The sequence below is a fragment of the Delphinus delphis genome, chromosome 20 (genome assembly GCF_949987515.2).
Source record: "Delphinus delphis chromosome 20, mDelDel1.2, whole genome shotgun sequence".
Classification (NCBI taxonomy): Eukaryota; Metazoa; Chordata; class Mammalia; order Artiodactyla; family Delphinidae; genus Delphinus; species Delphinus delphis.
The window spans coordinates 287,965-312,809 of NC_082702.1; the positions used below are offsets into that span (position 1 = coordinate 287,965).

Sequence of the window (24,845 nt, forward strand, 5' to 3'; positions counted from 1 at the left end):
GAAGTCCACATGACGCAACTAAGACCCAGCACAGTCAAAATAAATAAATAAATAAAATTTAAAAAAACTAAAGTAAAAATAAAATTAAAAAGATGTGGTACATATATACAATGGAATAATACTCAGTCCTAAAAAATAATGAAATAATGTCATTTGCAGCAACATGTATGGACCTAGAGATTATCATACTAATTGAACTAAGCCAGACAGAGAAAGACAAGTACCGTATGATTTCACTTATATGTGGAATCTAAAATATGACACAAATGAACCTATCTACAGAACAGAAACAGACTCACAGACATAGAGAACAGACTTGCAGTTGCCAAGGGGAAGGGGGGGTGGGGGAGGAATGGATTGGGAGTTTGGGATTAGCAGATGCACACTAGTATATATTGGATGGATAAGAAACAAGGTCCTACTGTATAGCACAGGGAACTATATTCAATGTCCTGTGGTAAATGGTAATGGAAAAGAATATGAAAAACAATTGTATATACATGTATATATACATATGTATAACTGAATCACTGTGCTGAACAGCAGAAATTAACACAACATTGTAAATCAACTATACTTCAAGAAAAATAAAATAAAATAAAAAGAGTTAGGACTTCCCAGGTCATCCAGTGGGTAGGACTCCACGCTCCCACTGCAGGGGGCTGGGGTTTGATCCCTGGTCGAGGCACTAGATCCTGCACGCATGCCACAACTAAGAAGTCCGCATGCTGCAACTAAGACCTGGTGCAGCCAAAATATATAAATTAAAAGAAAAAAGAAAAACCAGAAGAGTTAATCAGTGTCTTAAACACAAAGAGGGCAGAGTGGAGGGAACCAGGTCGGGGTGGGCCTCAGCCACCATGGACCCAGCAGGAACACAGCCTGGAAGAGCAGGCCTGGGAGGTTTCTGCATTAGTCACCCACCTCGGCAGGGAAGTGCTTTTCAGACCTGAAGCCAAGGGCACACAGCTCCTGAATGGAAAACAAGGAACAATCCAACCAGACGAAATTCACATCTGGGTGGCTGGCACACCAGCCTGAGGCAAAGTGATGGAGACCTCATATTGTGCCGTTTCATGGCTATGAAATGTCCAGCACAGGCAAATCTATAGAGACATTAGATTTGCAGCTGCCTGAGACAGGGTGGGAACAGAGACTCGCAGTAGATGGGCAGAGGATTTCATTGGGAATGACAGAAATGTTCTAAAACAGGAGGATGCTAAGTGTTACAGAAAATGGTAAATTTACTAAAAATGACTGGATCATATGTGCACTTGAGATGGGAGAATTCTATCAGAGAGTTTGGTGTTCAGAAGTAGGAAAGGTGGACTTCCCTGGTGGCGCAGTGGATAAGAATCCGCCTGCCAATGCAGGGGACACGGGTTTGAGCCCTGCTCCGGGAAGATCCCACATGCCACGGAGCAACTAAGCCCATGCGCCACAACTACTGAGCCTGCGAGCCACAACTACTGAGCCTGTGTGCCACAGCTACTGAAGCCCGCGCACCTAGAGCCTGTGCACAACAAAGAGAAGCCACCGCAATGAGAAGCCCGCAGACTGCAACGAAGAGCAGCCCCTTCTCGAGGCAACTAGAGAAAAGCCCGCGCACAGCAACGAAGACCCAACACAGCCAAAGATAAGTAATTTTTTTTAAAAAGTAGTTTAAGAAAAAAAAAAAAAGAAGTAGGAAAGGCTGTACTGAGCCCCTGTGCCAGGGTGCCAGGAACTCCCAGCCCCAGGGCACCGAGGAGCAATGATGGATGGGAGGGGAAGGGATTAGAACATTGATTAAAACAAACATTTTAATCTGGCCTCAGGGGATGCATTAAACCCGGATGGAACAAGAGGCCATAAGGACAGAATTGCCTAGGTGTGCCACCTCCAGGGGCTTTCCCCTTCACCTACAAGCTTTACTTAAAAAAAAAAAAAGGTTTTTACTTGAAAAAAATATTTTTAGTGTACTAAAAACAGGAGAAAAAAAAAGGACAAAACAAGAATATTTGCTAATTTGAGAGTGTGAGTGCTCCGGTGTGTGCTCTACTGTTTTCTGTTTCTTGGGGGGTGTTTTTGGTTTTGTTTTGTTTTTGAATTTCTGAATTTTATTTTATTTATTTTTTAGACAACAGGTTCTTATTAGTTATCTATTTTATACATATTAGTGTATATATGTCAATCCCAATCTCCCAGTTCATCCCACCACCCCACCCCCCCCGCCACTTTCCCCCCTTGGTGTCCATACGTTTGTTCTCTACATCTGTGTCTCTATTTCTGCCCTGCAAACCGGTTCATCTGTACCACTTTTCTAGGTTCCACATATTTGGGTTTTTTAACTTTTGAAAATTAATCCAAGGGCCCGGTACTTGACCTAGGTGCAGGGACCCTGGAGAAGCGACATCAGTAGTTGTGCAGTTAAGATTGTTATTTCAGTTTAGGTCTCCTCCTCCCCACAGTTTCCTCAGGCCACAGGGCTAGTAGGAGGTTCGTTGTCTTTCAAATATAAAAGCAAATTGAAGTAGCAATTATCCCCCCCCCCCCACCTCTACCCCCTCAGTGACAGTCCTTGATGTCTATCTGGATGTTTCTTTCCTTCTAGGGCCTTTCTGGTGTATTAGGGATCCTGCCACTGCCCCTCCCCCAGCTCAAAGGGCTCTCCATTTCCTCTCAGCACGTCTGGAGGGCTAAACCCTCCACTGCTGGTACCTGCCTTGCCAGGGACCTCCCTCGGTCTCCACCCTGTTTCCTGGGGATGTCCTTGGTGTCTAACCCCGGGCTGGCCGAGGGAAGCTCCTGGCAGACTGAGGTGTGTGCCTGAGTCTTGGGCCCTGCATCCCACACCTGGCACAGTCCAGACCCAGTAGGATAGGGCTGGGCTTGGAGATCTGAACACTGGGCTTCCCCCGTGGACAGTGGCTGGCACGGCAGGAGGTTGGAGAGAGGCTGGGGACCCTGGTTGAGCTGGGAGGAGGGGCTGAGCCTCCTGACTGCTGACATAAACTGTAGGGGCTTCCCTGGCTGTCCTGTGGTGAGGATTCCATGCTCTCAGTTGCGGGGGGTGGGGCACGTGTTTGATTCCAGGTCGGGGAACTGGGATCCCTCAAGCCGTGCAGTGCGGCCAAAAAATAAGCAAATAAATAAAACGAAAACTCTGTGTGTGTGTGTTGGGTGGCTGGGGGTGGGGGCCTGCCTCCCTGCTCAGGAGGCCCAGTCATGTGGGAGCTCAATTTCCTCTGCTCCTTTCATGTGTCTGTGATTGCCCTGAGCTCTCGGCTTCTTCCCTTCAGTGTGGCCTTCTCATCCCCACCGCCTCCAAGACTCTCAGACTTGGTCGGGAGCTTGCCATATTGGCAGGCCACATGGGCCCACCCCTGGCATCTTAAACCTGCGTCCTCAGCCACACTATTTATTCTTCGAGATGCTCCCACAATCACAGGCCAAGGTCTTTGGAGAGAAAAGCAAAATAGACATTTTCTGGGCCTCCCTGGTGGTGCAGCAGTTGGGAGTCCGCCTGCCGATGCAGGGGGTGCGGTTTCGTGCCCCGGTCTGGGAGGGTCCCGCGTGCCACGGAGCGGCTGGGCCCGTGAGCTGTGGCCGCTGAGCCTGCGCATCCGGAGCCTGTGCTCAGCGACGGGAGAGGCCGCGACAGTGAGAGGCCCGCGTACCGCAAAAAAAAAAAAAAGACATTTTCTGAAGGCTTGTATCGCTGGAGGCCACTGCTCCCATCTCCCTTGCAGCCTGAGGGGGGTCGGGGCTTGGGTGTTTCCTCTTGTCTCTCACACTCCTTCAGGGCCAGGTCCTCCATCGCACCCTCATCTGCTGAGAACGTTTCTGAAGCCGCCCGTGTCCTCTCCTTCCTACCCTGACTCTGCCCGCACCTGGCCTCCCCGGCTGAGGTCTGAGCCGCCACTGCTGCCTTCGGGACCTCTTATGTGTGCTGCCCCACTAGGTCCACTGTCCTCCCGTTTGGGTCGTAGTGGCAATAGTTGTCTGTCAAGGTAGAGGACACAGATGAACCCCTAGCCTCACAGGTCGAGGTGGGCACAGCAAGGGGCCTGTGAAGCCAGAGAGGAATGAACAGTGATAGGAACTGGGTAGAGGAGGTTCGATGGAAGAAGACCCAGTGAGCCGGGCAGGCCATCGTGAAGGACTTAGATTCTGAACAGCGACAATGAGGACAATGAGGCCACGGGACTGGGATTTAATGTTCCTCGGGGCATGGGCCATGGAATGCTTCCCACCTGGCACATCCCCTCCCTTCCCTGCCTGGAACATGTCTACAACACAGCTGCTCGCTCAGCAGCTGCCTGAGGCAGGAGGCTGGCATGCTGACCTTGTCCTCATACTGGCAGCAGAGAAGTCAGCCCCTCCACTCTGGACTCCACACCTGTTGCAGAAAGCATGGGGTCCACTGAGGCCTAGGCACCGCTCCCCCCCGACTCCCCGCCTTCCTTCAGCCCCCATGAGTAGGGCACAAGGTCCAGCCAGCCCACCACTGCAGCCTCACCATCTAGTGGGCCTGGTTCACGGATGTCCTGGACAACCAGCCCCACCTCAAGGCCCTTGCGGATCACGGCTGTTCCTCTGCCCAGACAGCTCTTCCCACAGATTCTGTCCCCTAAAGTGTCTTCTGGGCTTTGAAGTCTGGCTGTTCACCACCCATCTGGCAGACGTAGGACCCAGCTCTCACACACACACACACACACACACACACACACACACACACCCCACTCCCCTTCTTTTCTCAGCTTCGGCCCAGAGCGTGGCATGCAGCGGGCACTAAGTGAACACTACTCGCCCTGGGGCAGGTGGGCCTGGTGTAGGGGCATCGAGTCTGGCTGCCTCCATCTTCTACCTGGGATCCAGGCTCAGGGCCGGCCCGAGTTGGCGTCCGCTCCCACATCCCACTTGCGGCCCCCAGGCCCCACTCGGGCTGGAGTCCCGCACCAGGGGCAAGCCCTTCTGCTGCTCCATCCATATGGGTGGAAGGCTGGGGCGCAGTGGGGTTTAAACCTGCCGGGACCCGCCGGGGTCTTCGGAGCCGACCGCCCTCCCACCCTCTTTCCCTCTCACCTTCTTCCGCCCCGCAGCACAGGCGAGTGGGTGCGGCCCACAGATTGACGGCACAGGTTCCGCCCCCGCCCCGTCTCTAGGGCGACACTGCCTGGTTGTCCCAGCCCCTGTGACTTTGGTCGGAAGTGCAACCTTGCAGCGGCGACTAGTCTCCATGGAGACACCGGAAACTTGCTCTGACCTAGTAGTTCGCCGCGCCGCTGCAGCGGCGGACTTTGGTTCCGCCGGCGTTGCGGCCCGGAAGTGCGGCCTTGAAAGTGGTGAGCTGGAGGCGGCCACCGCCCGGCCTGGTGCCTGAGGAGGAGCCGGAGGTGGGGTCAGGCGGGCATCCCCCTGCCGCAGGGCCGGCGGGGAGGCCGGGGCGTGCCAGAGGAGGGGCGCCCGCGCTAGGCTTGGAGCGCGCGCCGCAGACGTGAGGGGGCGCTGCAGGACGGGGGCACTTCGCGGGCAAGAGCGCGGAGGCGGGAAACCTAGTCGGCTAGGGCTGGGGCGGGCGCAGCCGGGGCAGATCAGAGAAGGGGCTGCTGGACTCAGGGTGAGGCGCGGGCAATGGCGCAGAGAACGGGAGAGGGTGCTCGGAGCAAAGTGCATGGCGTGGGCAAAAGCATGGTGGCGAGGACGCCTGGGTGCAGCGTCTCAAGGTGGGCCTTTGTTCCGAGGCGCCCAGAGGCTCTGCTGCACCTGCACTATAGTTGGAGCCTGCTGGGGAGCACGGCGGGGGTGGATCGGAAGAGGAAGGGTTCAGTCCCTACGGATTGAGGCGCAGGTTTCTGCCCCCGTTGCCCGGGCACGGATTTGAAATCCTTTAGGTGCTGGGTGAAAAAAGACGGTGAAGGGTGCTTGTGGCAGAGGTAACGGTACGTGCGGAGTTGGCCCGTTTGAGGAATTGCCTGGAGAGCTCTGAGCTAAGGAGGGTCCCGAACTGTTAGGTCTGAACAGGCTCCCTCTGGCTGTCGCGTCGGGAATAGACCGGGAGGTGGGGGGACGCGAGGAGGTTACTGGGGCAGTGGAGGTGTGCAGAGTGGTCTGAGGGGTCAGATATGGATCGTGAATGGCCCCAGCAAAGGAAAGGCCGTTTGGGCTTAAGGCGCCCGAGGGGGTGAGTCTGAGACCGAAGTAGACCCCGAGGAGTTAAGAGAGGCCTCACCTGAGCCAGGCTGGTGCAGAGTGGGTGGGTCTCAGGGTGTGTCTTTTGTCCTGACTGATGCTTCTCCCCTAGACTGGAGGTGTGTGTGGCCTGGGTGTGGGGTGAGCCAGGTATCTGAGATAGAGGGGAAACTGAGGCCAAGCAAGCATGTTGCCTGTTTGTTGGTGAAGTAGCTGAGCTTCTCAGATTGCCATTGTTCCCAGGGGGGTGGTACCCCTTTCCCTTTCCAGTGCCTGAGGCTGGGCAGTGCTGGGATTTCGAGGCCACAGTTTAACGAGAAGTGTCCATATTGCTCAGCCATGCTGATCTTGAGGCCTCTGCCGCTCCACCTGCACCCAACCAATCACACACCCCTGCACAGTCCACAAGCCCCCTCTCTATGCCTCACCCACACCCTGCGCCCCACAGGCCCAATCAAGATTCCAGGAAGCATGAGGCTGCAGGAGGCGTCTCCCGCTAGCTGTGCTGGAGCGGGCCAGAGACCATGTATTTTCCTCCCGCAGGGCACCTGCTAGGCTAATGCCCAATCTAGGCTCAACTCTGTGTGACTATGCACACCCCGAATCGCTTAGCCCCGGAGGCAGTTCATGCCAGCCTCACCCCTGCGAAGACTTCCATATACACTAGTTAAAGTAGCCAGGTTCTGAGGCAGCAGACCTCGGTCTGCACAGGGCCTTGGATGTTCCAAGGTTGGGGGCTGTATCAAGGGAGATCAAAAAGAAGCCACTCATGGTGGGAGTCGCAGCCAGCAGGGTGGGGAGTGGGTGAGACGTGGAAGCCTGTTCTAGATAGGGGTCCCCGCCCTCTCCTCCACAGGGTGTCCTGTCAGAGGAGGATGTGGGGAAGGCTATGGATACCAGAGTTCCGGGAAGGGTGGGTGGGGCAAAATAGGGGAAGCGAGCCCTGGAGCTCCCCACGCTGGCAGTAAGCAAGACCGGAGGGCAGCAAACCTTTGGTATCCCCAGCCCTCTCACAGCGGTGTGCTGGGGGCTTCAGAGGTAGAGGGGGCTGCAGAAGTCCTGGGGCGGGGGCAGGGAGTCCTGCTGTGTTGGGAACCAGGACTTCGAGGGGCCAGGGGCATTGGAGAAGGTTGGGGTTCCTGAAGCCTGGGGGTGTGGTTCACCCTTGGGCCCTGTCCTGCTGAAGGGATGGGAACGCTGGGGCAGAGGGGGGTCCCTGGCTGACTTCCTCTTGCCCATACCCGCTGGTCCGGTGCAGATGGCGGCAGCGGAGGCGGTGCACCACATTCACCTGCAGAACTTCTCCCGATCCCTGCTTGAGACCCTCAACGGGCAGCGGCTGGGTGGGCACTTCTGTGACGTGACTGTGCGCATCCGCGAGGCTTCACTGCGTGCACACCGCTGCGTGTTGGCCGCCGGCTCGCCCTTCTTCCAGGACAAATTGCTGCTCGGCCACTCTGAGATCCGCGTGCCGCCTGTGGTGCCCGCGCAGACGGTGCGCCAGCTCGTCGAGTTCCTCTACAGCGGCTCGCTCGTGGTGGCGCAGGGTGAAGCGCTGCAGGTGCTCACGGCCGCGTCGGTGCTGCGCATCCAGACGGTCATAGACGAATGCACGCAAATCATAGCCCGCGCCCGCGCCCCTGCCCCGGGCCCCCCCGCGCCCGCGCCCCTGCCCACGCCCGTGCCCCCGCCGCTCGCGCCCGCGCAGCTGCGCCACCGCCTGCGCCACTTGCTGGCCGCGCGCCCCCCGGGCCACCCCGGTGCCGCGCACACACGCAAGCAGCGCCAGCCCGCGCGCCTGCAGCTGCCCGCGCCCCCCGCGCCTGCCAAGGCGGAGGGATCGGATGCCGACCCTGCCCTGACCGCTGCGCCAGACGACGGCGCGGACGACGACGACGACGACGAGACCGATGAGGAGACCGACGGCGAGGATGGCGAAGGCGGCGGCCCGGGTGAGGGCCAGGCGCCCCCTTCTTTCCCCGACTGCGCCGCCGGCTTCCTACCCGCGGCCGCGGACGGCGCGCGCGAGGAGCCGCCTGCGCCCGCCGGCCTCTCCGATTACGGCGGCGCCGGGCGGGACTTCCTCCGGGGGACTTCGGCTGCCGAGGACGTGTTCCCCGACAGCTACGTCTCCGCTTGGCAAGACGGAGATCAAACCGCCCCCGAAGGCTGTCCCGCCGAGACCCCTGCCCCGCCCGACTGTGTCCTATCCGGACCCCGCCCACCTGGCGTGAAGACCCCCGGGCCGCCCGTCGCGCTTTTCCCCTTTCATCTGGGCGGTCCCGGGCCGCCAGCGCAACCCCCTCCCGCGCCCTCGGGGCCGGCCCCTGCGCCCCCACCCGCCTTCTACCCAGCGCTCCAGCCGGACGCAGCTCCCAGCGCGCCTCTAGGGGAGGCCCCGGCCCCACCGGCCGCTCCCAGCGCAGCCCCGTCGACCACCCCTGCGCGCGCCCCGGGTGCCGAGCCGCCCGCTTATGAGTGCAGTCACTGCCACAAGACGTTCAGCTCCCGGAAGAACTACACCAAGCACATGTTCATCCACTCGGGTGAGCCGGGCTGGGTCTCTGAGCCCCTTGATCGTTGGAGATGGGCTTTTTGTTAATACTTGATGACCCTAGGGGTCAAACACAGCCTGTCTCCCCCTGTCTGATTCAGGGGGAGGGGGGCAGCCTACTCTGTCACCCCTGGAACATGATAGCAGCCAGAAGGGAGGGGGTAGGTATGCCGGGGTCTTTCCCAGTGTAAGGGTGCGGGGCCTTGCTAGACTGTCCCCAGAATGGTGGCCAGCGACCAGACAGTCCAGAACGCTCTGTGAGCGTGGCAGGGATGGGGGAGGGGTAGCCCGCGGCCCTGTGCCAGGCACGGTGCGGTTTGGGGGCGGGAAGGTCCCTGGAGGTGGGGGTAGACCTGAGTGGTCAGCCTCGGTGGGCAACGATGTCCCAGACCTGCGGGGGTCCCCGCTGGGAGGCTACCTGTTGGAGTTGTGGGTCACAGACAGGCAGTGACATCCCGGTATGACCCTAAGGGTCGGGGAGAGGGGCGTCGCTGCCGGGCGGGGGGATTCCGGATGGATGGCTGGTCCGGTTGGGGAGGGGAGTCCCTGCCGGCAAAGGCGCCCCGGGGCCCTTCCCCACCTGACCTGAGTCTGCTGCCCGCCCTGTCGCCCGCAGGGGAGAAGCCCCACCAGTGCGCCGTGTGCTGGCGCTCCTTCTCGCTGCGCGACTACCTGCTCAAGCACATGGTCACGCACACGGGCGTGCGCGCCTTCCAGTGCGCCGTCTGCGCCAAGCGCTTCACGCAGAAGAGCTCGCTCAACGTGCACATGCGCACCCACCGGCCGGAGCGCGCGCCGTGCCCCGCCTGCGGCAAGGTCTTCTCGCACCGCGCGCTGCTGGAGCGCCACCTGGCCGCGCACCCTGCGCCCTGATCCGGGCATGGGGCCTGGCCACGCCCACCGAGGGATCGGTCAAGCCCCACCCGCTGTCACGCCTGCCGCGGCCACTTGACCACGTTCCCGCCACCAGCCCACGCTTTCTCCTGAGATCAGGCCCTTCTCCTGCTCCCACCCTTCTCTCCAGCCCAGCCCGCCTTATTCCTCTCCTCCTACGTACTCGGCCCTCCGGGTGGGGGCTGGCTGGGGATGGTCAGGGACCCGACCACCTCTGAGAACTGGATCATCTCCAACCTGAACTAGGGCTCAACCATGGTGCAGGGCCCAGGATTCATGGCTCCGACTCTGGTTCACGCCCCTCCCCTCCCATGAGTGGGGTGGGGTCTGCTCCCCTGCCCCTGTGTCAAGCCGGGAAATGTCCCCAGCTCCCCGACCCGAGCTAATCCTCCCTCATCTGGCGCCTGGGGCGTCTCAGGTGGGCCCATCATGGACTGAGGCCTGGTCTTGGGACCCCTGCTCTGTAATAAAGGACTGTGGGCCGTGGGGCCGAAAGCTGGAAGCATGTGCTCCCGGACCCGTGTGTTCCTCTTCCTTACAGACCGACTGTGGGTGTTGGGCCTCAGTGCCCCTGTCCCTGGCAGCATCCCTGCTGCTCCCTGGGCTCCTTTGGGCTGCGAGCGGATGATCCACTTTGCCATCTCGTGTCTCTGTTCTCTGGGTGGGAGTGGGGTGCACGTATGACTGGCGCTTGACTCTCCCAGAGCCCTCGGTCCTGTGGGGAGGGGTACAGGCGGGTCTCGGAGAGGGAGGCCACGTGTGGGAAATTCGCAGCCACAATCCCAGCTGCTGCCGCCCAAGATAAAGATTTCGAGGCCCCTCCCCCCATATCTTCCAGACAGCATCTCTAGCCTTCAGACTTCTCCTCCGGTTGAGCACCGCACTTTTGGGGGTCCAGGGGGTCTTTGGGGCCAGGCTGCCACTAGGGGGTCCGAGCCCCAGGATAGCTGTCCTGGCCGGCAAGGCCGGAAGTGCCAGGCAGGGCTGGGGTGGGGGCAGGGCAGAAAGCGGCAGCCGGGACCCTTGGGCTGCCCACTGGGCTGCGGAAGATGGCCAACCAGTGTCAGTTCGAGGCTACTGTCCGCGTGCCCCATCACACTGTCGGCACGTGGCCTGGGCACCCCGGTCCAAAGTATCTGGAGCCGGTGAGGGGGGTGTGGCCTGTAGGGCGCTCCAGTAGCCCAGCTTGCTGTGATCCTAGGCCAATGGCAACGTTTCTCTGCGCTACCCCCTGTGACTGCCTCCCAGAGGAGGGGGGCTAAGGCTTTCCTGGTCCAACCGTGCATAGACCGCCAGACCCACATTCCAGGCAGAGTTCAGCCTCCTGAACCCTGAGCATGGTCCCCACTGATGACAAGGGTAAGGCAGAGAGAGTGGACCACATGGGTTGGGGGTCAGAGCTGGGTTTGAATTCGGGCACTGCAGGCGTTCAAGGGCTTACTGAGCACCTGCTGTGTACCTGGCAGGAGGCTGGGGGCTCATTCCAGCCAGGCCCCATCTCCCGGAAGATTCAGATTAAGTAGTTGCCACAGGAGAACTTCCTGGTGAGGTCTGCAGATGGGAAGGCCGTGCTTACAACCAGAGCTGCCCTGCTATCCTGCTGAATTTGCATTTGGCATGGCTGGAAGTTCAGTTTCCTGACAGAGGGATTTCTGCCTATTTCCCAAGTGCCTGGGGCACAGCGTGGGGGACAGAGCCACGCGGAAGACCAGGCAGAGTGAAACAAACAGTTGGGGTTAAGAAGGGCTGGAGGCAGAGTCCTGGAACCACCGCCATGGCCAGCAGCCTCTGGGTCACCGCCAGGGGGTGGGGCTGACGGGTTATCAGCCTGGGCAAGAGGTGGGCATTCCTGGATGTGTCGCTGAGGCAGGAGCAGGTACGATGGGCATCTGGGGACGACTGGCCTTCTTGCTGTTGCTGCTGTTGCTGCTGCGAGGCCTGGGGCAGTCCTCGTGGCCTGCAGCAGTGGCCCTGGCTCTGCGCTGGCTCCTGGGAGACTCTGCCTGCTGTGGGCTGCTGGTCCTGGCTGTGCTGGCGTGGCCCTGGCTCGGGCCCTGGATGCCCCACTGGCTGAGCCTGGCGGCCGCGGCCCTCACGCTGGCTCTGCTGCCCACGCACCCGCCCCCAGGGCTGCGCTGGCTGCCTGCAGACCTGGCCTACATCTTCAAGGTTCTTCGCCTGGGCCTGAACATCCGGGCGCGCTTGAGCCGGCAGCCACCTGACACCTTTGTAGATTCCTTCGAGCGGCGGGTGCGAGCGCAGCCAGGGAGAGCGATCTTGGTGTGGACGGGGCCGGGGAGCCGCTCGGTCACCTTCGGGGAGCTGGACGCCAGGGCCTGCCGGGCGGCGTGGGTCATGAAGGCCGAGCTGGGCGACGCCACGGGACCCCGCGCTCAGGAGCCCACCGCCCTCCTCGTGCTGCCCTCGCAGACCATTCCTGCCCTGGGCCTGTGGCTCGGGCTGGCCAAGCTGGGCTGTCCGGTGGCCTGGATTAATCCACACGGCCGGGGGGCGCCCCTGGTGCACTCGGTGCTGAGCTCTGGGGCTCGGGTGCTGGTGGTGGACCCAGGTGAGGACCTCAGAGACCAGTGGAGGTCGGATGTGGTGGGGACAGGGGCAGGAGACAGACGTGGAGGATTGCTGTTCAGAGGGTCCTGGTGGGGGCTGGGCAAGAGCTCCGCGCCCCTCACCCACCCCCAGGCAATTAGGGCCAAAACTTAGTTGCTGGGAAGTAATTCTGAGGGCACCAGCGCTTTGCTTTGTGTTTTCTTCAACATGGCTATTTCAACTTTTTTTGCCCCCCAATACAATTACGGGGTTCTTTACAGATAAGGCAGATGCTCTTCTCTGCTGGCTGCTTCCTCCACGGCTGGCAGTGGGCTCCTCTCCCACATCTCGGGTCCCCCCCCACCTCAAAGGTGGGCCTCCTCTAAATTCCTCCTCTGACCCATTCCCACAGGCCTCCGCGAGAACCTGGAGGAGGTCCTTCCCAAGCTGCAGGCAGAGAACATCCGCTGCTTCTACCTCAGCCACTCCTCCCCCACGCCGGGGGTGAGGGCTCTGGGGGCTGCCCTTGATGCTGCACCCTCAGACCCCGTGCCCGCTGACCTTCGAGCTGAGATCAAGCTGAGAAGCCCAGCCCTGTTCATCTACACCTCGGGGACCACCGGTGAGGGCGCCCAGCAGTCCTAGCCCAACCTCTGAACCCTTCTGCTGACATGACTCCAAGCCTGACCTGTGCCTCAAACTTGACCTCTGAAACCCACCCTGCCCTTTGATCTTGACACCTGGCCGAACTCTGACCCCCAGTGTTATTTGAATGGTCAGTGCCAGAATCCTGCCTCTGCCCAGTGAAGAGCCACTGAAACCCTGAACTTTGGAATTCAGCCTCTGAACTCCAGTCCAACGTGTCCTCCCTAAACCCGCCCACAGGTCCCATACTTGACCACCTTTCGAGAGCCTCAAACCCCTGACTGTGCAGACCTGATCCTGGAGACCCACTCCTGCGTGCGGGTCCCTCTAGTGCTGTCCGTGCACCACCCCACTCTTCCCATTGCTTCTTCCCCCAGGGCTCCCGAAGCCAGCCATCCTCACGTACGAGCGGGCGCTGCAGATAAGCGGGATGCTGACCCTGTGTGGGGTCACAGCTGATGACGTGGTCTACACGGTCTTGCCTCTGTACCACACGATGGGGCTGGTCCTTGGGGTCCTTAGCTGCCTGGAGCTTGGTAAGCCCGTCGCTGAGGACCACCCCCCAATCCACAGGACTGCCAGACTTGATGTCAAGGCCCCATAGGTTACCCAGCACCCCAGGTTCTTGCCTTCGACAAGGGACAGTGAGCCCCAGGGCTTCCTGGACAGAGGGCTGGACACCCAGACAGTCCTTAATGGCTGTGCTGTAGTCGGGAGGTGAAAGAGCTGATGTGAGTGTCGGTCACTCACATCTATCATCGTCACAGGCGGAGCCAGTGAGGGAACACTCACCAAACATTCCATCCGGTTGTCGTCTCCCTAGACACCGGACCATGAATTCTGTCAACAGACTGCGCTGGTCTGTTTTTTGTTGTTGTTGTTGTAGTTTTTTCCCTGAAATTTTCACATGGAAAATTTTGAAACATAAAAATTTCTAAAATTCTCTACATGTATCGTCAAGTACTCACCACCCAGCTTCAGCCACCATCAGCATTCTGCTCTTCTGTGTTTCGTTTATCGCCTCCCCCTTATTCCCACTTGTCTTTTTACTCATATTTTATTTTAAAAAATTTAAAATCATGGACAATTTCAAAGATACACTAAAGCAGAGCAGTCAGTTTGATGATGCTTCCCATATCCTCACCCAGCCTCCACAATTGTTAACATGTTGCCAATGTTATTTCATATGTACTCCCTTCCTTCTTTCTGGATTATTTTGGAGCAAATCCTAGACACTATCTTTTTGTTGGTAAATATTGCAGTATGTATCTCTAACGGGTAAGGCCTTAAAAAACTGTAACCAGAGTGATCATCACTCCTGAAAAAATTAACAGTAACTCTTTGATATTATCTGATGTGCACTTCATGTTAAAAATTTCCCCAATTGTCTTACTGCCTTTTTGCAGATAAACTGTTCTCATTGTACTTGCTTGCTTGGTCTCTGCTCCTCTCCCTCCCACACTTCCTGGTAGACTAGATGTTCCCTCTAGAGATGTTTTCAGATTCAGTCCAATTATTCTTGTCAAGAACCTTGGTGGGGTGCAAAGTGCCTCCTAATTTGTCACGTTGGAGGCTGCTCAAAACTGGGATCCTACCTTAGGCTAAGAAGAATTGGGAAGCTTTCACTGGAAAAATCCTTATCAACCTCCCCCCTGGCTTTAGCAGCTCTTGAAAACCTTTCCAGAATCCAGGCATTTCACTAGGGGTTGCTAACAAAGCTATCGGTTTCAAGGACCCAGCATCCATTTTCACAGAGAGGGCATTCTATTTCACCTCTGTCAAGATACAGCCTCGAAGAAGACACATGCTTGCTACCTCACCAAGCACATGAGCCATCGTCCCTTTGGGTGCAGGGATGATATTTAGCTTTCGGGGTTTTGTTGAGGATTAGGGTTGAGGTAAGGAGAGTGCCATCCACAGAGCCAGCTGCAGAGGAGGGGATCAGAAAAGGAGGGAGCAATTTCCTGGACTGCACGTAGTGGCCCCTAAGATGTATTAACCCATGTGTCCATCCTTCAGAACATCCATATATCCATCCACCAACCCACCCACCCATCACCCATCCACCCTTCCACCCACCTTTCCATCCACCTACCCATTCATCCATCTATCCATTTGCCGAGCTAGACATTCCTAAGACAGTTATCACAATCAAGAGTGATTCCTACTCACAGCCCTTATTCGGCAGTGCTCACTTTGTACCAGGCACCGAGCTTTCCACACATACTGGAGACGGGATTCAAACTCAGGCTAGGCTGTGCTCTTCTCATGGGAATAGTTTTGGCTGGGCCAGCAACACAGAGATGAGCCTGATGTCATCTTGGGTTTCAGGGGCCACAGCCAGGTGATCAAAGCAGCTTCTCACAGTGGTTTGGAAGCATGACCTGAAACCCTTTCCTCTCCTCCCTCCAAGGAGTGACCTGTGTCCTGGCTCCCAAGTTCTCTGCCTCCTGCTTCTGGGACGACTGTCGGCAGCACGGCGTGACTGTGATCCAGTATGTGGGCGAGGTCCTGCGGTACCTGTGCAACACTCCCCAGGTGAGGTGCTAAGATTAGGGCTCCAAGGTGAACACCCCAGGAATCACCCCAGGTAAAGATCTCAGGTAGATTCAGGCCAGGACTCAAGCAAGGTCCCTCAGGTATCAATAAAACACCCCAGACAAGAGGCACGGACAGCGAGTCCCACACAAGGTTTCCAATCATGGCTGCTCTGATGAACAGCAGTGCTATCTTGGGCAGGTGACTTCACGTCTCTCAGCCTCAGTGTCCTCTTTGGGAAATCAGGAATAATACCTCAAGGGGGTATTGTGAGAATTAAACACGTAAAGTGCCTACAACAGGGCGTGGCTCAGGATAAACTCACTAGATGCGAGCTGGCCTCATGCTGTGTATCGATGATGTATGGACCCTGGGTAACTGTCTCTAAGCAAGATCTCCAGGTATCCTTCCAAATATAGTCTCTAGGTCACCCCTCAGGGAAAGGTTCCTGGTAACTACCCCCAAGTAAGGCTCCCAGATAACTCCCCAAGATAAAGCTTCAAGTCACTCCCCAGGTTACCTTCAGGTAAAGGCCCCCAAGCAACCCCTCCTGGTAAGGCCTCCAGTTAACCCCGCCCCCCCAGGTAAAAGCTTCAGGTAACTACCCCTATATAAGACCCCAGATGCTTCCCCTAGGTAAGACCCCGGATGAGGCCTCCCATCGCCCCTAGATATCTCTCCAGGTAAGGTTCCCAGGTAACCTCTGCAGGTAACCCCTGCAAGTAACTCTCCAGGTACAGACTCCAGGTAACTGCTCAAGTAAGAACTCAGGTAGATCACCTAGGTAAAGACCCCCCATCACCTCCCAGGTAGCTGCTCAGGTCAGGACCCAAGATAGCCCTCCCGGGTAAGGGTTCCTGGGCACACCCGAGGGCACCTCCTCACCCTTCTTGGGATGTCCCTGCAGCGGCCAGAGGACCGAACACATAAAGTCCGCCTGGCGATTGGCAGTGGACTCCGGGCAGAAGTGTGGGAGACCTTCCAGCAGCGCTTTGGCCCCATTCGGATCTGGGAAGTCTATGGCTCCACGGAAGGCAACGGTGGCTTTGTCAACTATCCAGGGCGCTGTGGGGCCCAGGGCAAGACAAGCTGCTTCCTTCGAGTGAGTGTGTTGGGCGTGACAGTGGCCCTGATTGAGGCTGAGCCCACAGGACCTCTGCTGACACCTCCCCACCCTCCACTCAGATGCTGTCCCCCTTCGAGCTTGTACAGTACAACATGGAGACAGAGGAGCCTGTGAGGGACAACTGGGGCCTCTGCATCCCTGCGAGGCCAGGTATGGGGGCTGGGGGACCTTCCCTGGGTGTGGGGAGGGTGGAGGCCCTAGGTCTCCTCCGTGGCTGGAACAAGCCACCCAAAGCCTTGAGGTTGATGTCCAGTGGTGGTGTCTGCAGTCCTCACCTGGACCCCGAGTCCCAGGCCTATCTGACAGCGGTCCGGGGCCCTCTCCCTCTCAGCTTGTCAGCTCTGCCCAGCTCTTCTGCCTCAACCTCTTGTCCATTTGAGTTGTTCTCTTGAGCTTTCTGTGGAAGTCACATCCTCCCAGGCATCAGTCTCTTGTCCTGAACCTTCTCCTAGGATCTTCTCTCCGGGGGCGTTGCAAGGTCCTGGCGGAATCTCTCTCTTCCCACCACCATTTGCCTCTCTCCCTCGTCCATCCTTGTTAGCCTTTCCCTATTTCTTTTCTTTTCTTTCTTTTTTTTTAAACACTTAGATAACATTTACTATGTGGCAGGTATTGTGCTATACATACAATTATTGAATATCTACCCCCAGCATATTGTCTGGCCCACGGCCAGCGGTCAGTTTGTTGAGTGAATGAACCCAGCCCCTATGTGCACACGTGCAAAGTTGCTGACTACCCCCTGGAACAGCCCATCACACTGACAGATAACTGGTGATTGGAAGGATCTTCTTTATATTGACCCCAGCTGCCTCCCTGCAATTTCCACCCTCTGATTCTATTTCTGCCCCTGTGGGGCCACACAGTACGAGCCTTAACTGTCCTTCCGCAAGCTCGACTTCGCAGCATCTGAAGACTCATCCGTCCCCCTAGCTTCTCCCTTCCCGACACTCCCTGCAGAGACTCCTCCGGGCTCCTCTCCGCGGCGGTGGTCCCCCTATTTCTAATGGACTCCCTGACGCCACCTTCCCTCTCCTTCTGCCTCTTATTTTCTGTCTCTGGATCTGTTTCTGGGTCTCTCTCTGTCTCTTCTCTGGCAGAGTCCCGGCCGCGGCCTGGTGGGCTCCTGATGTCCTCGTCCACGGCTAATGTTGGACTCCCACTCCTACCCCCCAGGGGAGGCAGGGCTCCTGCTGACCCAGGTGCTGCGTCACCAACCTTTCCTGGGCTACCGTGGGCCCCGGGAGCACACAGAAAGGAAGTTGGTGAAGAACGTGCGGCGCCCGAACGACCTTTACTACAACACCGGGGACGTGCTGGCCCTGGACGACGAAGGCTTCCTCTACTTCCGCGACCGCCTCGGGGACACCTTCCGGTCCCGCGGGGTTTCTCAGGGCGGGGCTTCTGGATTCTGGAGGGGGCGGAGCTTCGTGGGCAGGAGGCGGAGCCTCTCCTTTCCAGGGACGAGACTTGTAGATGCCGGAGGGGGCAGGGCTTGTGGAAGGAGGCGGGGGCCTCTCCTTTCCAGGGGCGGGACTTCTGAATTCCAGAGGGGATGGGGCCTAGTCGCCAGAAGGCGGGGCTTGGTCAGGGGCGGGGCCTCCTTTCCTGGGCCCTGGTCTCAGCACCCCCTCCAACCCCGCAGGTGGAAGGGTGAGAACGTGTCCACGCGGGAAGTGGAGGGCGTGCTGTCACTCGTGGACTTCCTGCAGGAGGTGAACGTCTACGGTGTGCCTGTGCCAGGTGCGGAGGGTTCACCTCATTCTAACGCCCCAACTGCTTTGTGGGTGGTGCCGGAGCTTTGTTACAGGTGGGGGGCTGCTGGGACCCAGGGGAGAGAGCCAGTCGCGGGCACTGTGAGGTGGGTCCGCCGAGGATGCATGTGCTCCACAGGATGTGAGGGCAAGGTGGGCATGGCTGCCGTGCAGCTGGCCCCCGGCCAGGCGTTTGATGGGCAGAGGCTGTACCAGCACGTGCGCACTTGGCTCCCCGCCTACGCTGCCCCTCATTTCATTCGTATTCAGGTGAGCTCACCGTGGCTGGAGTAGGTGGGTGGGAGGTCTCGGCGGGACAGTCACAGTCGGGGTTACAGTCCCTGCCCTTACAGGACGCCTTGGAGATCACAAGCACGTTCAAACTGGTGAAGTCGCGGTTGGTGCGCGAGGGCTTCAACGTGGGCATTGTTGCTGACCCCCTGTACCTGCTGGACAACCAGACCCGAGCCTTCCGGCCCCTGACTCCAGACATATACCGGGCAGTATGTGAGGGAGCCTGGAGACTCTAACCATCGGGTCAGCCCATAGGACGTCCGAAGGCACTAGGCCCAACGCTGATCACCACCCCCTCTTGTATTGTCACCCACACCCCAGACCTGCACGGCGTCGTCAGGAATCCCAGCCTCTCCTTATCCCCAGCTGCACAGTGTGGGATGACCCTGGCCCCGCAGCAGAGCGAGAATAAACTTGGATGTGTACACAGATGTCTGTGTGGATGGGGAAACAAGCAAGGAGTGCAGGGGCCGGTGCCCTCACTTACCTCAGGGTCCCCCCCTCCCACTTGAGGAGTGGTCAAGGCCAGGGGTGTGGGAGGAGCCCGCAGCCCCACAGCCACCCCAGGTGGAGAGACAATTCTATCTGTGGGTCATTTGTGGCCTCTGATACAGCTGAGGCTTGGCTAGGCCAGTGGATGTGGGCGTGGTCTGGAGGATGTGGGGAGAAGTGCCATGATGGGCAGTCTGACAAAGGCCAGAGGGCGTTGGACTGAGGCAAGAAGGGTGTGACTGGGGGAGGAGTATGTCTGGCAGAGTGCATGTGCAAAGGCCCTGTGGCAAGTCCCTCTGGGGGAAGCAGAGGCAGAGGCTTCTGGAGAACAGAGTACACAGTGTCTTAGGGTCCATTGTGGGAGCAGTGGGCAGGGGGATGTTAGCAGGAGCAGTTGTTGCTGGGTGACGTCCCCGAGGCAGTATCATGGTCCCACGGGCCCCTGGGCACTTTAAGGTGGGTTTGCTATGAGTATCTTCCAGGCAGTGGCGGCGGCCGGGCGCTGTGTGCGGCCTGAGCAAGCAGACCAGGCCCTGCGGGCCACCCCTGTGGTTATCTTCCGGGATGTGGCAATTCCTGTTGTCATTGACTGTTTCTCTGCCCTTGGGGCCAAGGGAGCCCCGTCTGTCCCCCACAGAACCACAGCCCCTTCTTGGCACCGGTGCACACAGCTGGACTCAATCTGGGCCCACTGTGGTCCAGCCCGCCTCCCTGCACACACGAGGTCATCAGGTTTGTTCACACGCCTGTTCCCTCCATGAGAGACCCTGGCTAGGAAGGGAGCTGGGGCTGTGTGAACATAGCAGCAGAGGCCCCGGCTGGCCACCCCTGCTTTGGCCCAGGCCTACTTCCTCCTGGAGCACACAGTAGGTCCAGTATCGTTTGATAGCTGGCACATAGCAGCAGAGACTGGGATGGTCCGGGTTGAGGCGCAGTGTCCTGCCCTTAAGGCCCTTGTACCCTCCGGGACCAGAAACCAGCTTGGAAGAGAGCTTGGAGTGTATGGATGAAGCAGTAGAGGCTGCCACTGGGCACCCCACTGCGACCAAGTGCTCCTGCCATGACTGGTCACTGTCCCTTAAGATCTGCTGGGCACTGCTCTACAGGTTCTCCAGGCTTCCCTGGAGAAGGAAAAGCTGCCCACCGCCTGTACCAGCATGAGCCGATACGCCCGCTTCTCTTGCATGTACCATGCTGCGAGTGGGGTGAAGTTGTGGCCATCACCCCCGATGAGGAACACTGCGTTCCTGCACCCAGGTCAAGGGGCCCTGACTGGTGAGGCCGTGTCACTGCATTTCCTCTTGACAGAAGAGGCTAGCGTCTGGGATGTGAGCCAAAGAGACCCACCCAGTCAACAGAAGAACATGTGCTGGGATGCCTGGAGAGTGGCGCGGGGGGACGTGTGCTGGACGCGAACCTGGGTCTGTGGATCCCGGAGGTTTCAGTGTGGATTGAGAGCGGGCCGCTTACAGCCTGGATGGCCTGGGGCAATGCCTAGAACCCCTTACCTCCTGAGCACTGTCTTTCTTCATTGTAAAATGGGACTGGTGATCGTGTCCACCTCAACAGATGTTTATGGGGATTAAACAAGATAGAAGTGCAGGGAAAGTTCCCCACAAGGGCTACCTGTCGGCCCTGACATGGGCATCCTGGCTCGGCTCTCACTGCGGGCCTGTTTCTTCATCAGCAGCGTCACTGGGAGGGATCATTGTCAGCAACAACAGGATCAAACTGTACCTAAGAACCCTCAAGATTGCCCTTGTAGCCGGGCTAATGCGGGTACGTCTCAGTCAACAGTCTGTGTCACCCTCATCCCATCTCACAGGGTGGGTGTAGCGTTATTCCCACTTTACCGTCAAGGAAGCCCCGGCTGAGGGGGTGCTTCAGCCGTGAGTTATTTAGCCAGCACCAACAGGGCAGGCGTCAAGTCCCTCCGTCATCGCATGGATGTTATAAAAAGATCTCACTATGGATCTGAAGGCTTACAGGTTCACCAGCACTTTAAACAAATTCCTGCCCCTGCAAGCCCCAGTCAGCTTCGGACATTCACAGTTTTTGCTATTACCTTTGCAAGGATTAAAACATAATTGTTGGGGCTTCCCTGGTGGCTCAGTGGTTAAGAATCCTCCTGCCAATGCAGGGGACACGGGTTCGAGTCCTGGTCCGGGAAGATCCCACATGCCGTGGAGCAACTAAGCCCATGAGCCACAGCTACTGAGCCTGTGCTCTAGAGCCCGCAAACCACAACTACTGAAGCCCGCGAGCCACAACTACTGAAGCCCGTGCGCCTAGAGCCCGTGCTCTGCAACAAGAGAAGCCACCGTAATGAGAAGCCCACGCACCACAACGAAGAGTAGCCCCCGCTCACCGCAACTAGAGAAAGGCCACGTGCAGAAACCAAGACCCGATGCAGCTTAAAATTAAAAAAAAAAAATGTGGCTGGTGGCCCCAGCTTTCTCTCCCAAAGGCTGCTTCATGTTAACGCCAGCAAGGAGGTTTGCGCCTGTTGTTGTTTTCTGCTGCCTTGTCAGGTAGAGTCACAGCTTGGAGCCACTTTAAATCCCGTGTCTTCAAGTGACAGGGACATTGGCTGTTCCTCCTCGCGACTTCTCCATTTGTGTGTTTTGCTGACTTTCCTTTGGAGGTTTGCCTTGTTCTTAACAATTTAAAGGAGTCCTTTAAATTTGTCTTTTCAGGATATTAGCCTTCTATCTGTACTGGGTGGCACAGATTTGGAGCAGACTCTCTTAATCTTGTTTCTGTATCTCTTTGCTGTACAGAAATTAGACTTTTATGTAGTCGCATAAGATTAAGCCAGTTCCGTAAAATAACTGGATAGATTTCTGTATCCCTGGGCTTCCGTTGTAGAAAATCCATTACTAATGGATTTTTAACTGTGTTGCCATGGGGTTGCTCATAATATACATAAATGTATATTTCCTTATATCTCTGATACAAGTCTATTTGGTGGGTACATTTCACTCTTTTTTCATGACTAGACTTACATGCTTTAGTGGCCTGTCTCATTTCTTTGCTCAGGTTCAGTGGCGTCATCTATTTTATTTATTGTTCTGTGCAGAGAGCTCTATTTGGGATTTATTTGCTCTACTCTTCTGGATTGGTCTTTTAAGTTTGTGTACTGTCCCTGCCTGTGTAAACTTCTGGGGTGATGAGCGGGCACGGCCGGGAGAGCCGGCACAAGCGGTCCTCTCCGCTGGGCCAGGCTGTCCTCGCTTCACCCCTGAAAACAAGATCCCTGTAAGCCTACCCTGTGAGCAGAGTCTGTGAGCCGCATCTAGCTTCACTCTGCCGTTGTTTTGTGACTTCAGGCCTTTACCCCAAACCATGTCTCCCTCACGCTGACTTGGGCCTCAGGGCCCTAATATACATTTTGCAACAGAAGAAAAGCAAGTTCGATAGCCCCCGCGAAAGACTCTTTCCCTTTTGGATGTCAGCAAATAGATCGTACAGCAAGACACAGTCTGATTTGGGAGTCCCTTCTTGGCCTGGCAAATTCAGTGGACAAGAGTCAATTTACTATGAAACAGCGATTCCTTCTCTGATCCAGAGGTCTTTTCGGGAGAATTGTCAATAGTTTGCTTTTTTGGTCTTATTTCTAAATGTGTTTGATTACGATTAAAAAGGTAGATCCTATAACACCTCTTTATCACACTTCACACCCTTTAGCGTGGTTATAAAAAAAGACAATAACGGGCTTCCCTGGTGGCGCACTGGTTGAGAGTCCGCCTGCCGATGCAGGGGACGCGGGTTCGTGCCCCGGTCCGGGAAGATCCCACATGCCGCGGAGCGGCTGGGCCCGTGAGCCTTGGCCGCTGAGCCTGCGAGTCCGGAGCCTGTGCTCCGCAACGGGAGAGGCCACAACAGTGAGAGGCCCGCGTACCGCAAAAAAAAAAAAAAAAAAAAAAGACAATAACAAGTGTTGGGAAAGGTGTGGAGAAACTGGAAGGCTTGTACGCTGCTAGTGAGAATGCAGAACAGTGAAGCTGCTTTAGAAAACAGTCATCTCAAGGTTAAATGTAGAGTTACTGTATGATCAGTAATTCCAGTGCTAACATACTCTTTTTTTTCCCCTATAAATTTATTTATTTTTGGCTGCGATGGGTCTTCGTTGCTGCGTGGGCTTTCTCTAGCTGCGGCGAGCGGGGGCTACTCTTCGTTGCGGTGCACGGGCTTCTCACTGCGGTGGCGTCTCTCGTTGCGGAGCATGGGCTCTAGGCGCACGGGCTTCAGTAGTTGTGGCTCGCGGGCTCTAGAGCGCAGGCTCAGTACTAGTGGCGCACGGGCTTAGTTGCTCTGTGGCATGTGGGATATTCCCGGACCAGGGCTCGAACCTGTATCCCCTGCGTTGGCAGGCAGATTCTTAACCACTGCACCACCAGGGAAGTCTCCTAACATAATCTTATACCCAAGACAGATAAAAACACATGTCCACACAAACCCTCGCACATGAATGTTCATAGCAGCATTATTCACAGTACCAAAACGTGCAAACAACCCAAACTGTCCAAACAACTTAGGAATGGATAAACACAATGTGCTACATGCACGCAATGGGATATTATTCGGCAGCAAAAAGAAGAAGCCCTGATAGATCCGCGGAGACAGAAAGGAGACTGGTGATCGTCAGGGGCCGGGGAGGAGGAGCTGGGGATGACTGCTAACAGGTGTGCGTTTTTTGGATAATGTGAGAAAATGTTTAAATGTGTGGTGATGGAAGCACAGCTCTGTGGATAGACTAAAAACCACTGAATTGTATACCTTCAAGGGGTGAATTGCATGGTATGTGAATATCTCCATAAAGCTGTGAAAAATCTCTACACTGAAATGTAACATTTTATGATGTTTGCATTCATTTTTATTTTGTAGAATATGAAGCTATTACCTGTCTTGATGGTGAGCCTGTGGCCTCCCTTCAAAGCCCTGCTCTCCTCGCCCTGCTTCAGCCTTGCTCAGCAGCTTTGGGGTGTGGTGCTCCACCCAACTCTGGAACGTCTTAATCTAGTACCATGGCTCCCACAGTGGGCAGTGGGCACCCGAGGAGGCCCACTGGTTTTCTTTTTCCTTTTTTAAAATTTTTTTTGAATTTTATTTTTTTTTTTAGACAGCAGGTTCTTATTAGTTATCTATTTTATACATATTAGTGTATACATGTCAATCCCAATCACCCAGTTCATCCCACAACCACCAGCCCCGCCACTTTCCCCCCTTGGTGTCCATACTTTTTTTTTCTACATCTGTGTCTCTATTTCTGCCCTGCAAACCAGTTCATCCGTACCATTTTTCTAGGTTCCACACACATGCGTTAATATATGATATTTGTTTTTCTCTTTCTTACTTACTTCACTCTGTATGACAGTCTCTAGATCCATCCACGTCTCTGCAAATGACCCAATTTTGTTCCTTTTTATGGCTGAGTAATATTCCATTGTATATATGTACCACATCTTCTTTATCCATTCATCTGTTGATGGGCATTTAGGTTGCTTCCATGACCTGGCTATTGTAAATAATGCTGCAATGAACACTGGGGTGCATGTGTCTTTTTGAATTATGGTTTTCTCTGGGTATATGCCCAGTAGTGGGATTGCTGGCTCATATGGTAGTTCTATTTTTAGTTTTTTAAGGAATCTCCATACTGTTCTCCATAGTGGCTGTATCAATTTACATTCCCACCAACAGTGCAAGAGGGTTCCCTTTTCTCCACACCCTCTCCAGCATTTGTTGTTTGTAGATTTTCTGATGATGCCCATTCTAACTGGTGTGAGGTGATACCTCATTGTAGTTTTGATTTGCATTTCTCTTATAATTA

General features: G+C 56.4%; 2 protein-coding genes across 4 annotated transcripts; both read left to right on the forward strand.

The window, feature by feature from the left end:
• Positions 1 to 5,332: 5,332 nt before the first annotated feature.
• On the forward strand, positions 5,333 to 10,118 carry ZBTB45 (zinc finger and BTB domain containing 45). 3 transcript variants are annotated; one of them, XM_059998998.1, is made up of 3 exons: positions 5,333 to 5,378; positions 7,433 to 8,720; positions 9,345 to 10,118. In XM_059998998.1, exons 2-3 carry the CDS (start codon positions 7,433 to 7,435, stop codon positions 9,599 to 9,601), a joined length of 1,545 nt encoding a protein of 514 aa, XP_059854981.1. In that variant the 5' UTR covers positions 5,333 to 5,378; the 3' UTR covers positions 9,602 to 10,118. The 3 variants fall into 3 exon arrangements, with proteins under 3 accessions (XP_059854981.1, XP_059854979.1, XP_059854980.1); XM_059998996.1 differs by lacking the exon at positions 5,333 to 5,378 and adding an exon at positions 5,454 to 5,708; XM_059998997.1 differs by lacking the exon at positions 5,333 to 5,378 and adding an exon at positions 5,722 to 5,924.
• A 1,326-nt stretch (positions 10,119 to 11,444) lies between these two features.
• Positions 11,445 to 18,954, forward strand: SLC27A5 (solute carrier family 27 member 5). Its single transcript, XM_059998995.1, has 10 exons — positions 11,445 to 12,191; positions 12,582 to 12,791; positions 13,192 to 13,350; positions 15,228 to 15,352; positions 16,260 to 16,454; positions 16,538 to 16,628; positions 17,652 to 17,850; positions 18,121 to 18,218; positions 18,369 to 18,499; positions 18,583 to 18,954. Exons 1-10 carry the CDS (start codon positions 11,504 to 11,506, stop codon positions 18,757 to 18,759), a joined length of 2,073 nt encoding a protein of 690 aa, XP_059854978.1. The 5' UTR covers positions 11,445 to 11,503; the 3' UTR covers positions 18,760 to 18,954.
• The last annotated feature ends 5,891 nt before the right edge of the window (positions 18,955 to 24,845 follow it).